The sequence below is a fragment of the Gobius niger genome, assembly GCF_951799975.1.
Source record: "Gobius niger genome assembly, chromosome: 8".
NCBI classification, from domain to species: Eukaryota; Metazoa; Chordata; class Actinopteri; order Gobiiformes; family Gobiidae; genus Gobius; species Gobius niger.
Genome location: NC_136859.1, coordinates 907,533 through 923,118, shown reverse-complemented (window position 1 = coordinate 923,118; position 15,586 = coordinate 907,533). Strand labels below are relative to the sequence as shown.

Below are 15,586 nucleotides of genomic sequence, written 5' to 3'. Positions count from 1 at the left end.
GTTTGCTTTGAGCCACAGTTTGTGGATGAGATGAACCTGAGAACTGTCAGTGTGACCAGATGAAAAACGAGTTTCAGACAGAACTCACTAGATACTGGACAGGCGACAGTCTGTCCTCAGAAGACCACACAGATGAGCCACTCCAGAGTCACACAGGGCTTTGTTCTCATGCAGGAACTGCTCAATGAGATGTGAGGGGTTGGACTTCAGAGCTGAGGCCAGAGAGGAACAGCTGGTCGCTGACAAACCACAGTCATTCAATCTGTGTAAAGAATAAATCATGTGATTAAAGTCATTTATTATACGGCTCTTCACAGCGTAAGCAGAAGCTCCATTGATTTGAATGGGATTTTCCAACGTTCTGCCGGTCATTATTTTCTGATAGAGGACCTCTGAGAAAAACAATGACCGCTGCCAATGGCGACGGAGTTGGTGCTTGTAATACCGGTGTTTCACATCACTCGGCACGTACGTAGCAGCGACACTGTCTCTGTCCCGTCACTGCCAGAGAAGTCGGAGGAATCGCTCGCGAAGTTAACGTGAGTCCGACTTTCAACTTACCCAGAGATTCACCACCATTCCTCCAACTGCACCTTCACGTTCAAGGACCAGCATCCTATACATTATCCCTGACATAGATGAACAGTAGCATAACTGAACAGAGAAATATTAGTATTTTCATATACATTTGTGTTCTGTACGGATGTTTAAGGAGAGACAGAGAGAGCTGAGGCCACTCCCACTCGCTCCTAAACTTCACCAGAGTCTAGTCCTGACCCTCAGGTCCCTCTGCAGCTCTGACCTCACAGACGGGGACTCTGGGGAGAAGCTATCAGCTATATACTTCCCAGTCAATAGGGGGCGCAAGCTCTCCCTACTGACCGGAAAATCCATGTGACACAAGACACATCACTTCTGAGGAAGATCACAGGAAGTGGACCAGTGAGCTAGTAAAGCAGGTGAGCAAACCTTCAGTCTTCATCAAATAAAAATCTATAATCGTTTAAACTATGAGACATTATGAACGTTTTTCACAGAAAAAAGAAATAATGCCAACAGAGTTATCCAGACTCTGTGTTGTCCTGGTCCATTTTAATCGATTTTCCGATATCGATTTAAAAAAAAGTAAAATCAATTCTAAGGTTAAAGGAACAGGCCACCGTTTTTACACACTGAGACATGTTCTTACCTGAGCTGTGACGAGTTCTTTAGGACCTGTCTGATCTTCAGTCACGTAAACACAGCGCAGACGGCGTTAGCATTTAGCCTCTCCCTCTCTCCTCTATAGCTCCAAAACAGGTACAGATAGAAGCTACCAAGCTCTTCCACGTTTTCCCTATTTAAATATGGTTACGTGAAGTGTTCCACTACAAAGTATAATTACACAAAATTAAACAAGGGGGAACTATATTGTAAGGCGTAATAATACCAGGAGTAGTTCGAAATCCGCGCAGTAATCTTCACTTTACTATGCAGATTTCTAACTACTCCTGGTATTATTAGGCCTTACAATATAGTTCCCCCTTTTATCCGCTTAGAAAATCCACATTGTTTAATTGTGTGTAATTATACTTTGTAGTGGAACACTTCACGTAACCATATTTAAATAGGGAAAACGTGGAAGAGCTTGGTAGCTTCTAACTTGACCCGTTTTGGAGCTATAGAGGAGAGAGGGAGAGGCTAAATGCTAACGCCGTCTGCGCTGTGTTTACGTGACTGAAGGCACGGGGGAAGATCAGACAGGTCCTAAAGAACTCGTCAAAGCTAAGGTAAGAACATATCTCAGTATGGAAAAACGGCGGCCTGTTCCTTTAAAAATAGCTCCCACTGGATATAAACGTCCATGTGTCCGGCATATCTTCCAAACAAAGATTTAGTGTTTTGTTTCCAGACAGCTTCAGTCTGTTAGTGGTGGCCATGTTGTTAACTGTAAAGGTCAACCTGGTAATAACCCACATGGCCACAAGGGGGGGTTCAATTCTTAATGTGAATAATTATATATTTTTTAATGTAAATATTCATATTTTTTAGTTAGTTTCTACTATTTGCAGCATTAGTTCTTCTGAGAATGTCTTCCGTATCCAAGTAACTGAATGCAAAATAAAACTGAATCGTGAATCGAATCGGCCCTTGTGAACAGAATCGAATCGATTTGGGAAATCCGTGTCGATACCGAGCCCTAAAGTGAACCTCGTCTCGTTGCTCCGGCGCTGGGTCCCGGCAGCAGCTTCTCACCGTAACTGCGGCGTAAAGATCAGTCTAATAATCATCTTTTAGCAACAAAACTGTCAAAAAATAGAATGCACCAGAGCAACGAGGGGAAAAGTGTGTGTTTCTGCCGATCACACCCGGAGAACTTACCCGAGAGACTGCAGGCGACAGTCTGGGCTCTTCAGAAAACCACACAGATGAGACACTCCTGAGTCAGACACTCTGTTACCGCCCAGGCTCAGCTGAGTGAGATGTGAGGGGTTGGACTTCAGAGCTGAGGCCAGAGCGGAACAGCTGCTCTCTGACAAACCACAGCTCCACAATCTGAATAAAGAATAAATGAGGAGGTTAAAGTCACACACATGAATAACAGAATAATAACTGCTCTGTAAAGAAAGAAACTATTTAATGTTAGTTTATATATTTTCATCTGTATTCAATATCCCCTTAACGCCTGAACTAATTTCCCATTATATACAATTTTTTATTATCACTGTTATTGCTTTCAAGCTGATGCTAAATTAAGTGGAGATTGTAAATTTTTATGTCGCACATAGTATAGATATAGTTTTAGGTATGTTGCAAATCGGCAACAACAGGCATAAATGCAATTTTGGGTATGTTGTAATTTGACAACAACAGGCAAAAGTTGTAAATGTATTAAAATGACAAAATGTATTTATTCACAATTATTACAAATGTAAATGCACTGTAATATACACTGAGCACTTGTGTGTTCAGGTTAGGATGTTAGAACAGTTAGAACAGTAAACAGGGCTAACGCTTTTCAGTAAATGCTTGTTAAGTGTTGATTTTGAGCAGCTGATGTCGTCCTGCAGCAGGAGCACTGGTAACAGGAAGGGCATCAGGATGTTCAGTAACATCTTCATCACTGCTGTTCCTGTCATCAGTGCCTTCCCTGCTGCTGCTGCTTTCATCACCTGATGTAGGGAGGAGAAAAAAAGCACTTTATAAAGATGCAGACAATTTATCTACAAAATATCTACAATTTTTATGACTAATAATCATATTTTGCTCCTTTCCTGAGGTTTTATAATACATTGTACATCAGATACCTCTATTTACCATGACTTATTTGCAAATTATATTATAATTGCACATTATTTTCGGACGTGGAACTCTTGTTTGTGGTCCAGTAGGTCCACCTTGTGGTCGCTTTGCAAACAACGACAACGGTCTCATTTTGTTCTGTGTAAAAAAGGGATAACTTTTTTTTTATATCCTTGTATGTAATTGTTACAATGATTATAGAATTTCACTAAAATGGCATGTTCTAAAAAACTTTTGAGCACTGTAATAAATCTAAATACTACTAAAATGTGTTAGCTGTGGCCACCAGATGGAGCTACTGCAGTTTTCCTTTATGGCCTGATGTTGCCGATTTACAACGTACCTAAATCTTCAAATAACAAAAAAAAAATCCATCCCACGAAGTTCATTCCAATCAATAATCTAAAGATGGAAACAACTCAATTTACATTTGAAGATTTCATCAAAGTTGCTGCCTCGATTTGCAGAAATGCTATTTCCTCTAAATAGCTGCCATGACCCGCTTGTGGTTCCTTCTCTGACCGGTCCCACGAGAAACGAGTGCTCGCAAAACGTTCCTAGGTACGGCCTGGATGTGCAAACAGGAATCAAGGGAAAACGTGCGTTATTTTAGCCACTGTCTGGCAAGAAGAAGTATGTTGCCGATTTACACCAATAAGCGTTAAGGGGATATTTATTTAAGGATTCATAAGAGAGAGAGGGAGGAGTCGTTGCTGTGTCCAAATAAGTCCTCTTTATGGTGCATCAGGAAAAACAGCAATAGTCATGGTCACTACTTAACCTCTTAACTCCCGCCTAAACCGAGACGATCTTTTTCCTCACGTCATCAGATTTTTTTCCCACCATTTTTTTGTTAGGTATTCAACTCATTTTTGTAACTTTTTTGTCAATTTTTTAAAAAAAATTTGTCAATTAAAAAAAAAAAATTTGTCCATTTTTTATCAAATTTTTGTCATTTTTTGTCACATTTTGTCACATTTCTGTCATTTTTTCGTCCATTTTTTATCAAATTTTCATCATTTTTTTCTTGGGCATTCAACTCATTTTTGTAACATTTTTTGGTCACATTTTGTCATTTTTTCGACCATTTTTTGTCAATTTCTTGTGACATTTTTGCGACATTTTTATAACTAACTTGTATGCTGTTGCTCAAATAAACAAACAAACATTTTTGCCACATTTTTTTGTCAAATTTTTATCACATTTTTGACATTTTTTTGTCCTTTTTTTGTCACATTTTTGTCATTTTTTCGTCAATTTTTTATCACATTTTTGTCACATTTTTGTCATTTTTTCGTCAATTTTTTGTCCATTTCTTGTGACATTTTTGTGACATTTTTGCCACTTCATCAATTGTTTGTCACTTTTTCATCAACGTTTTCTCACTTTTTTTCACATTTCCATCATTGTTTTCATCTCACTTTTGTTGCTATTTTCACAGCTTTTTTCCAGAAGCTTTTGGATTGGGGTAAAGCCAAACTGGAGAAAATATGCTCGGTTCAAGTGGTGTTAAAGAAAAGTTGAGTGTCTGTGTTTCATTTCTTATTTATTCTAGACATGTCGAAATCCAAGGACGATGATCCAGTTCAGCCAAGGCTCCAAAAGTTTCCAAGAACTCAGTTTGGAAAAAAGACACAGTGTCAGTGAAAAGGCGAGGTCCCACTTTCCCTGCATCTGTCCCGCCCGGGCTCCACTATCAATTATTTTGACCCATACGTTTAAAGTAAGGGGAGATTGATGTGTGGCCTGAAGGTTTTCCCAAAGTGCTTTATATCATAGCTTACCCATGTTCTCTGGTCTCAAGTACAATAGCTTCCTCTCTGGGGCCAGGACTCCCCTGGGAATGAGGGTTCTACTCTCAGAGGGGCTTTCCTGGTTAAATAAAGAATAAATAAATGAATAAAAAGTAATAATCCAAACAGAAAGGAAAGTAAAATCATCTGATTCCCATGCTCTCATTTCATTTTCATTTCATTTATTAATTTATTTGAATGGGACAGTGCATATTAATGAACAGACAACTAGTGCTGTAAATATGCCGGATTTAGCTCAAGGCTAATTTCCATCTGCAGTCCCATAAAAAACAAGACAAGAACATACAAAATATATAACATATGAGCCACAACACACAGCACACAGCAGTACATTACAGACAAAACAGGCAAGGACAACAACTACACAATACATAAAGTGCATCTCTTTCATACGACACTCCCCTCGTCCCGCCCACTCACACACCTGTACCTGCAAGTATTTAAAATTATGTTCCTGTCTAATGCCTTTTAATGGTCACACCTTTGTTGGCAGAAAAGCCGTTCTTTCAGTTGTCTCTTAAAGGGGCTGGAAGCAAGTTTGCCATTTTATACTCACTACTGCCACCTCAGGCCATATGTGTAACTGCACCTTCTATATTAAGCTTGTGCATGACAGCAATTGGCTTGTTGCACGTTGTGGCTATGCTAGTTCCTCTGACCCGGAGGTGTGAGCGCCTGGACTTCCTGTCTGTTTTCTTTTCCTGGAATGATAATGATATTTTCTAAAGATTATGTTGTGGGCGGTGAGTTCCCGGTAGACGATCATTTACTGTGTGTTCAAATCATGAAGTTCAGATCAGAGACACCTGTGATCATAAAGGATTGATAGTTTGTCTTGAAGCTAAAGGCTAACATGCTATGAAAGAATATATATAAAAAGGCACTATTTCAAGTTGTGTAATGCATTAACCCCTTAACTCCCACCTGAACCGAGCACATTTTCTCGACGAAAACAATGATGGAAATGTGGCAAAAATGTCACAAAAATGTCACAAAAAATGACGAAAAATGACGAAAAAATTACAAAAATGTGATAAAAAATTGACGGAAAAAAAAAAAGTGACCAAAAAATGACAAAAAAGTGACAAAAATGATGGAAAAAAAATGTGATGACGTGAGGAAAAAAGATCCTCTCGGTTCAGGCGGGAGTTAAGAGGTTAAATTAGCCTTTAGCTTCAAGACAAACTCACTGATCATTATAAACATAAACGTCTCGTCTATGGAAATATTTCTACCAGGAACTCACAGGTCTGAGCTAATCTTAATGGAAATGAATACGAACAGGAAGTACTAGCGCCCACAGCTTCAGCTCAGAGGAACTAGCGTAGCCACATTGTGCAACAAGCCGATTCGGGCCGAAGTGACACATTTTTGAGTGACCGTACAGGATTTTAGAGGCAGTTGTGGTGAACAGGTCTGAGCTCATTCTACACATTAGGACATGGCTGGAACATGTAGGGGGAGGAAAATACTTAATTTTAACATTTTTAAACTCCTTATAGTCCCTTTAAATGAGACGTAGGTGCTGCTTTCTCTAACTTGTCATGGGTAGAGTGTTCCAACTAGAACAAGCCTTAATGGAAAGCACGTTTTGAGAAAACGTGTGCCTCCGGAACTGTACCTCACAGTCCCCCCTGACTGTTGATCGAGTGCTGGTCTCACAATTTCTTTTTTTTTATAAATTCCTGAAGAGGAGGCGGGGCCTGGTCATGTAGCACTCTATAAACAAGGCAATTCATTTTAAAACATTTTAGATTTTCAAAATTTAAAAATGTATATTTGTTTATTAGAGCACATATGTGAAAAGAAGTTAGCTCGTAAGTTAGCTTTCACTTTTGGATAGTTTTAGCCATGGAAACAAGATTTTACCTGGACCTGGACATGTGAAGATGAAAGATCCCGGCGAGGACCTGAGAGGAGAGTTTACAGACTCTGACCTGAGAGGAGAGTTTACAGACTCTGACCTGAGAGAGGAGAGTTTACAGACTCTGACCTGAGAGGAGAGTTTACAGACTCTGACCTGAGAGAGGAGAGTTTACAGACTCTGACCTGAGAGAGTTTACAGACTCTGACCTGAGAGAGTTTACAGACTCTGACCTGAGAGAGTTTACAGACTCTGACCTGAGAGAGTTTACAGACTCTGACCTGAGAGAGTTTACAGACTCTGACCTGAGAGAGTTTACAGACTCTGACCTGAGAGGAGAGTTTACAGACTCTGACCTGAGAGAGTTTACAGACTCTGACCTGAGAGAGTTTACAGACTCTGACCTGAGAGAGTTTACAGACTCTGACCTGAGAGAGTTTACAGACTCTGACCTGAGAGAGTTTACAGACTCTGACCTGAGAGGAGAGTTTACAGACTCTGAACTGAGAGGAGAGTTTACAGACTCTGACCTGAGAGAGGAGAGTTTACAGACTCTGACCAAAAAATAGAATACACCAGAGCGACAAGGGGAAAGTGTTGAGCTGTGTTTCTGCCGATCACACCCGGAGAACTTACCTGAGACTCTGCAGGCGACAGTCTGTCCTCTTCAGAAAACCACACAGATGAGACACTCCTGAGTCAGACACTCTGTTGTCACCCAGGATCAGCTGAGTGAGATGTGAGGGGTTGGACTTCAGAGCTGTGGCCAGAGCGGAACAGCTGCTCTCTGACAAACCACAGTCCATCAATCTGAATAAAGAATAAATGAGGAGGTTAATGTCACACACATGAATAACAGAATAATAACTGCTCTGTAAAGAAAGAAACTATTTAATGTTAGTTTATATATTTTCATCTGTATTCAATATCCCCTTAACGCCTGAACTAATTTCCCATTATATAGATTTTTTTATTTTTATTATCAGTGTTATTGCTTTCAAGCTGATGCTAAATTAAGTGGAGATTTACAGACTCTGACCTGAGAGAGGAGAGTTTACAGTTCGGACTCTTCAGACCGTCACACAGCGCAGACACTGATGCGTCGCTCAGTTTGTTTCCACTCAGATGCAGCTCTCTGAGATGGGAGGGGCTGGACCTCAGCGCTGAGGCCAGTATTCCACAGGGCAGGTCGGACAGTCCACACTCGTAAAACCTGTAACAGATGTTCGAGTCACATGTGTGAGATCAGGCTGAAGGTCTGAAGCTTCTATCGGTGACTGAGGACTCACCGAGCCTTCCTGCAGTTCGTCACCGGTGAGACCAGTTTCAGTTGACCCAGATCAGTCGTTTTGTACTTGCTAAAGACAAACTCATCCAGGACTCGCTCTGACGTCTGAAGCATGTGGGCCAGAGTCGAGCACAGAGCCTCACACAGTTCCTCATTTGATTGTCTAGACCTCAGGACGTCCTGGATCTGCTGCAGAATCACTGTTTCTGTAAACAGAGAAGGTGTGTTCAGTGTTATTATTCATCACAGCATTTCACGACGTTGTTTTTTTCCTTCTGTTCTTTTGTATATCTGTCTATATATGGTTGTTGATGTTGTTGCTGTGTTATATCTATTTAGTCAGTCAGTTTTCTGGGTTCTGTCTGGGTTTTGAGACATGTGGCATGGGGTGGGCGGGGCCAGGGAACGAGTGAAAAAGAAGGAAAAAAACATGCGTATTGTAGACCATGTGAATATTTCTGAATGACACAAGCACAAAAAGACATCAAAATAAATAAAAAAACGCTCTCTATCCCGTGTGCCACCTGTAGATTATTACTGAGGGACATCCACGGCCTAAGAGTGACACAGTGAACAACACGCGAGGCAGATGAACGATTCTGATTGGATCTGTTTGGCAGCAGTGGCCCAGACTGACCCCTGTGTATGTGCCAGGCTCGGTGTGGTCACCCCTTAAATGAGAGCTCTATCTTGTGTTCACTTGTCAAACTTTGTGACCACAAGAGCAAAGATGAAGCAAAACATCCTCAACTCAGTCCAGCCAACAATTTAAGCTTCACAACGACAAATACTTCCTGGACGATGGAGAGCCTGCACAAAGTTTTTTTTTAATTGTCTGACAAGCCTCAAACTGCTACAAAGTTAGTCCATACCTGCTTCATGGGATGCTTTCTCCTTGGTGGTCACAGTGATGGTGGAGCTCTCGCGGCTCATGCCGTACTTCCCACAGTCACACAGGACCCTGATGGAGTAGGTCGTCTCAGGTTGAAGTCCAGAGATCACCATCTCCTCAGACTGGAACTGCTCTCTCTTCCACTGGATCTTCTCCTGAGTTTGTCTGTACTCCACGATGTATCTGGGAATGTTCTCGCCCTGTCCCACCTGTGGTCTCTTCCACTGGACTCTGATCTCTGTGGCTGAAGCCGTTCCTCTGAGATCTTCTGGAGGAGCATTTGGTAAGGTTCTGATGGAGGTTTTAGGGGCAGCAGCAGGTCCCACTCCCAGATCAGTGACGGCTCTCACTTGGACTCTGTACTCTGTGTAAGAGCTCAGACCAGTCACAGTGACCTCTCCAGCTTCAGCCTGAAGTTGCTGGTTCCATTCCTCCTTTCCTTTCTCACTGAACTCCACTCTGTATTCAGTGACACTGTGCGCCCCCTCTGACGGGACACTGAACTGCAGGCTCACAGTGTTGTGTGTGACTTCTCTTATAGTCACTGGTTTAGGTTTAGAAGGAAGCTCAAAGTTCTCATTGACTCTGAACCCGTCTTCGTACAGGTAGACGGCTGAACCTTCTTGGTTCTTATCTGCTAAACCCACAACCAGGAACCGAAGGTTCTTCTTGTCCTTGTCCTTGTTGGCTTCTGCAAAATTGCTGAAAAGTTTAGCTTTACGTCTCACAGAGTCGATCACGTCTTTAGAGCTGTACCAGCGTCTGGGCTCTGGAGCATCAGAGCTGTCGGACTTAGATCCTTTTAAGTGTTGGTCTAACTCTGAGAGGAACGGCTCAGTGCTGTCCAGAGAGGTCAACACAAACACCAGGGTGTTCTCTGAGTCACACACTTTATCTGAGAGAGCGTTTTCAGAAGAGACCGTTTCTGTGTTCTTCATCAGTTTCACCAGAGTTTTGATGGTGTTGAACTCCTTATCTTTGTCTTCCATCCACTGGTTCAGTCTGTATTTACTGAACGGACCCTCAGCCGCCTTCTTCAGGACTTCTGCCAGAGCCGCCTCCCCCTCTCCTCCTCCACGGATCAATGGAAGCTTCTGAGACAATGTTCCTTGGAGTCCCAGCTTAAACTCAGAGCACAGACCTTTGAAGGTTTTGATTTTTTTGCAAAGTTGTGGGAAGTTCTGGCCTGCAGGACTCTTCAGAACATCGTTACACCACATCTCCAGCTCAGTGAAACCTTCCAGGACGTTCTGAGCCACAGTGACCAACCTCAGACTGATCTGTCGGACCAGTTTGGAGGCTTTAGAGTCCAGGACACTGAGCGGCAGCAGATGCACAGTCACAGGGACGACATTCTCTTTGTTGGGGCCCAGGAGTCTGGGCAGGTCTTGATAAACTCTGACAGCTTCTTCAAACGTTGTTGGAGTTTTCTCCAGAAGGAAATCTCCATGAAAAGTGCAGGAGAATTTGTTCACCTTTTCTCTGTCTTTATCTTCCATTTTCAGAGAACCACTTCCTTCAATAGTAATTTCAGGTATAGTTTTAATCATCACCTGCAGGTTTCCCTGAATGTCTTGAACACTTTCACCTTCAGAAGTTTCTTGATCGAACACGAAGAAGGCCTGAGCTCCATAGAGGATGGCTGTCACTACATGAGTCGCTAAGCCTTTATCCAAGACTTCACTGTGCTCTAAGTTTCCTGTTCCGAGCTGATCCATGGTCAGAGCTTTGATAACGGTGGTAGTTTTGTACTGCAGAGTGACTCTGGCCTCTTTGGTGGACTTTTTTTCATTTTTCAGATATTTCGCTGATCCTTCAACATCAAAAAGTCCACTCAAAAAACTGACTTTAAGTGAAGCTTCCACTCCCAGAGAAGAGGACTTATCAGAGATGGACTCAGACGCCACAATCCTACAAACAGTGCTGGATTGTTGGCTCACACTCATCTCTCTGTCCAGCTTCTCTTTATCCCAAAGAGTTATACCTGGAAACACAAAAAAGAAGATATCATTTAGAGTGTAGCAAATAAAGGGACTCTAACACCAGTGCAAATTACCCAGCCTTCCTAGTAAGTAAGTAAGTAAGTAAAGTTCATTTATAAAGCACTTTTCACAAAGTGCTGTACAAGAGAATGGGCAAAACAAACAATCCAAAAATATGCATATGCAAAATTAAAGTGACCCATGTGAAAACGCATCAATCAAAAGCTTTTTTGAAAAAGCTTGTCTTCAGGTCCTTTGTAAAAGAGTCAACAGAGTCGGCCTGACGCAGACACAGGGGCAGGGCGTTCCACAGTCTGGGGGCAACAGTCTGGGAAGACAGGTCCCCTCGGGAAGACAAGTCCGGATTCAAAAGGTCCTGGATGTACTGTGGGGCCTGATCATTTAAGGCTCTGAAAGTCAGCACTAAAACCTTAAAATCAATCCTGAATTTTACAGGGAGTCAATGGAGAGCCGTCAAGACTGGAGTGATATGAGACCTTCGAGGGACACCTGTTAACCCCCCGCCAGAACCGAGCACATTTTCTCCAGTTTGGCTTTACCCCAGTCCAAAAGCTTCTGGAAAAAAGCTGTGAAAATAGCAACAAAACTGAGATGAAAACAATGATGGAAATGTGACAAAAAAGGGACGAAAAATTGATGAAAAAATGACAAAAATTTGATTAAAAAAATTGATGACAAAAAATGACAAAAATGTGATAAAAAATGTACAAAAGCATGTTATTTGCATAGATAGAATCAAATGTAAATGCGGGCTATTGAAAACATTAAAAGTAAATAAAATAAAGTAGCTTTATAATTGCAGTTATGTGTGTTTTTCATGCTTGACCTTGTCGTGTTTGGCCCGTGACTCACAGGCACTTTTTCATTTTGGCCTCGGAGACGAAAGGTTTGCTCTGGAGGGTCCTGCACCTTCATGTTCGGGAGACTCCAGAGGCACCGGAAGTTTTGTAGCAGCTGTTCTCTTAATCTGATGTGTTTGTCTGGCTGAAACCGTCCTCATTGTGCCTTTATCTGCACAAACCCGTGTGTGTCTGAATCATCCACAAATCTCTTAGGCATTCAACTACTTCACGCTTTTCATCAGCAGAGAGATCCTTTTTCTTTCCCATATTGCTTGAAAATTATGATCTGCTTAACCCCTTAACTCCCACCTGAACCGGGCTTTACCCCAATCCAAAAGCTTCTGGAAAAAAGGTGTGAAAATAGCAACAGAACTGAGACGAAAACAATGATGAAGATGTGACGAAAAAGTGACAAAAAATAACAAAAAAGCCAAAAAATGACCAAAAATATGACAAAAATTGAGAAAAAAATTGACCAAAAAAATTGAGAAAAAACGACAAAAAAAAGACAAAAAAAGACAAAAAAAAGACAAAAAAAAGACAAAAAATGTGACAAAAAAATGAGAAAAAATTGACAAAAAATGAGAAAAATGTGACAAAAAAATGAGAAAAATGTGACAAAAAATGAGAAAAAATGACCAAAAAATTGACAAAAAATGTGACAAAAAATAACAAAAAAGCCAAAAAATGACCAAAAATGTGACCAAAAAATGACAAAAAAATGACAAAAAATGTGACAAAAAATGAGAAAAAATGACAAAGAAAATGACCACAAATACGAGAAAAAAAAAAAGATGGAAAAAATATGATGACGTGAGGAAAAAGATCTATTTAGATGACTTTTGTAGATCTTAGCTTTCAAATGATGTGTTACACTGGCCTACAGGCTTTCGGCAAAGCTGAACAAAATGCTCTCGGTCCAGACGGGAGTTAAGAGCTTAATAAAGCGGAACTTCCTGTTTCAGTCGTTTTTCCCTGAACTGGGCTAAACCTGAAAACTGATCATCCCAGGTCTGAGATTAACGTCAGTGATTCAGACACAAAACCATCCGTGAGTTTCATCAAAACACTTTTTTTTTTTTACCTTAATGACACTGAAATATAATGTGCATAATAATTCTTAACATAGTGTGACCGCGGCCATGACCGGCTCAAACACTGGGGAGATCCTGGCGTAGACCATGGGGATACAGTTAAACATCCACAGGACAAAGAGCAGTTCTTTTTCAGAACACACTCAGGTTTAAGAATAAGGGAGCACCTTCATGTTCGGGAGACTCCAGAGGCACCGGAAGTTTTGTAGCAGCTGTTCTCTTAATCTGATGTGTTTGTCTGGCTGAAACCGTCCTCATTGTGCCTTTATCTGCACAAACCCGTGTGTGTCTGAATCATCCACAAATCTCTTAGGCATTCAACTACTTCACGCTTTTCATCAGCAGAGAGATCCTTTTTCTTTCCCATATTGCTTGAAAATTATGATCTGCTTAGCCCCTTAACTCCCACTTGAACCGGGCTTTACCCCAATCCAAAAGCTTCTGGAAAAAAGGTGTGAAAATAGGAACAGAACTGAGACGAAAACAATGATGAAGATGTGACAAAAAAATGACAAAAAATGTGACAAAAAAATTGAGAAAAAATGACCAAAAAAAAGACCAAAAAAAGACAAAAAAAAAAGACAAAAAATGTGACAAAAAAGTGAGAAAAAATTGACAAAAAATGAGAAAAAATTGACAAAAAATGACAAAAAATGACCAAAAAATTGACAAAATATTGACAACAAATTTGACAAAAAATAACAAAAAAGCCAAAAAATGACAAAATATGTGACAAAAAAATGACAAAAAAAACGACAAAAAAATGACCACAAATATGAGAAAAAATGGACTAAAAAATGAGAAAAAATGTGACAAAAAATGTGACAAAAAAAATGAGAAAAAATGACTCAAAAGTTACAAAAATGAGTTGAATACACCCCCCCCCCCCCCCCCCCCAAAAAAAAAAGATGGCAAAATATGATGACGTGAGGAAAAGGATCTATTTAGATGAGTTTTGTAGATCTTAGCTTTCAAATGATGTGTTACACTGGCCTACAGGCTTTCGGCAAAGCTGAACAAAATGCTCTCGGTCCAGACGGGAGTTAAGAGCTTAATAAAGCGGAACTTCCTGTTTCAGTCGTTTTTCCCTGAACTGGGCTAAACCTGAAAACTGATCATCCCAGGTCTGAGATTAACGTCAGTGATTCAGACACAAAACCATCCGTGAGTTTCATCAAAACACTTTTTTTTTTTTACCTTAATGACACTGAAATATAATGTGCATAATAATTCTTAACATAGTGTGACCGCGGCCATGACCGGCTCAAACACTGGGGAGATCCTGGCGTAGACCATGGGGATACAGTTAAACATCCACAGGACAAAGAGCAGTTCTTTTTCAGAACACACTCAGGTTTAAGAATAAGGGAGCACCTTCATGTTCGGGAGACTCCAGAGGCACCGGAAGTTTTGTAGCAGCTGTTCTCTTAATCTGATGTGTTTGTCTGGCTGAAACCGTCCTCATTGTGCCTTTATCTGCACAAACCCGTGTGTGTCTGAATCATCCACAAATCTCTTAGGCATTCAACTACTTCACGCTTTTCATCAGCAGAGAGATCCTTTTTCTTTCCCATATTGCTTGAAAATTATGATCTGCTTAACCCCTTAACTCCCACCTGAACCGGGCTTTACCCCAATCCAAAAGCTTCTGGAAAAAAGGTGTGAAAATAGCAACAGAACTGAGACGAAAACAATGATGAAGATGTGACGAAAAAGTGACAAAAAATAACAAAAAAGCCAAAAAATGACCAAAAATATGACAAAAATTGAGAAAAAATTGACAAAAAAAATTGAGAAAAAACGACAAAAAAAAGACAAAAAAAGACAAAAAAAAGACAAAAAAAAGACAAAAAAAAGACAAAAAATGTGACAAAAAAATGAGAAAAAATTGACAAAAAATGAGAAAAATGTGACAAAAAAATGAGAAAAATGTGACAAAAAATGAGAAAAAATGACCAAAAAATTGACAAAAAATGTGACAAAAAATAACAAAAAAGCCAAAAAATGACCAAAAATGTGACCAAAAAATGACAAAAAAATGACAAAAAATGTGACAAAAAATGAGAAAAAATGACAAAGAAAATGACCACAAATACGAGAAAAAAAAAAAAGATGGAAAAAATATGATGACGTGAGGAAAAAGATCTATTTAGATGACTTTTGTAGATCTTAGCTTTCAAATGATGTGTTACACTGGCCTACAGGCTTTCGGCAAAGCTGAACAAAATGCTCTCGGTCCAGACGGGAGTTAAGAGCTTAATAAAGCGGAACTTCCTGTTTCAGTCGTTTTTCCCTGAACTGGGCTAAACCTGAAAACTGATCATCCCAGGTCTGAGATTAACGTCAGTGATTCAGACACAAAACCATCCGTGAGTTTCATCAAAACACTTTTTTTTTTTTACCTTAATGACACTGAAATATAATGTGCATAATAATTCTTAACATAGTGTGACCGCGGCCATGACCGGCTCAAACACTGGGGAGATCCTGGCGTAGACCATGGGGAT

The 15,586-nt window shown here is 40.5% G+C and overlaps 2 protein-coding genes across 2 annotated transcripts in view; both read right to left on the bottom strand.

The window, feature by feature from the left end:
* Positions 1-8,362, bottom strand: part of LOC306966774 (uncharacterized protein) — a gene marked incomplete at both ends in the record, with an annotated part of 190,776 nt that extends 182,414 nt beyond the window's left edge. The window contains 4 exons of the mRNA XM_079561592.1: positions 2,362-2,535; positions 7,597-7,770; positions 8,000-8,173; positions 8,250-8,362. Of these exons, the coding sequence (XP_079417718.1) occupies positions 2,362-2,535; positions 7,597-7,770; positions 8,000-8,173; positions 8,250-8,362 (635 nt within the window). The remainder of the gene's footprint in view (positions 1-2,361; positions 2,536-7,596; positions 7,771-7,999; positions 8,174-8,249) is intronic.
* An 895-nt stretch (positions 8,363-9,257) lies between these two features.
* LOC306966773 (verrucotoxin subunit beta-like) lies at positions 9,258-13,168 on the bottom strand (the record flags this gene model as incomplete). The annotated part of the gene is made up of 4 exons (XM_079561591.1): positions 9,258-9,305; positions 9,350-11,124; positions 11,408-11,552; positions 13,121-13,168. 4 exons carry the CDS (start codon positions 13,166-13,168, stop codon positions 9,258-9,260), a joined length of 2,016 nt encoding a protein of 671 aa, XP_079417717.1.
* Positions 13,169-15,586: the final 2,418 nt, after the last annotated feature.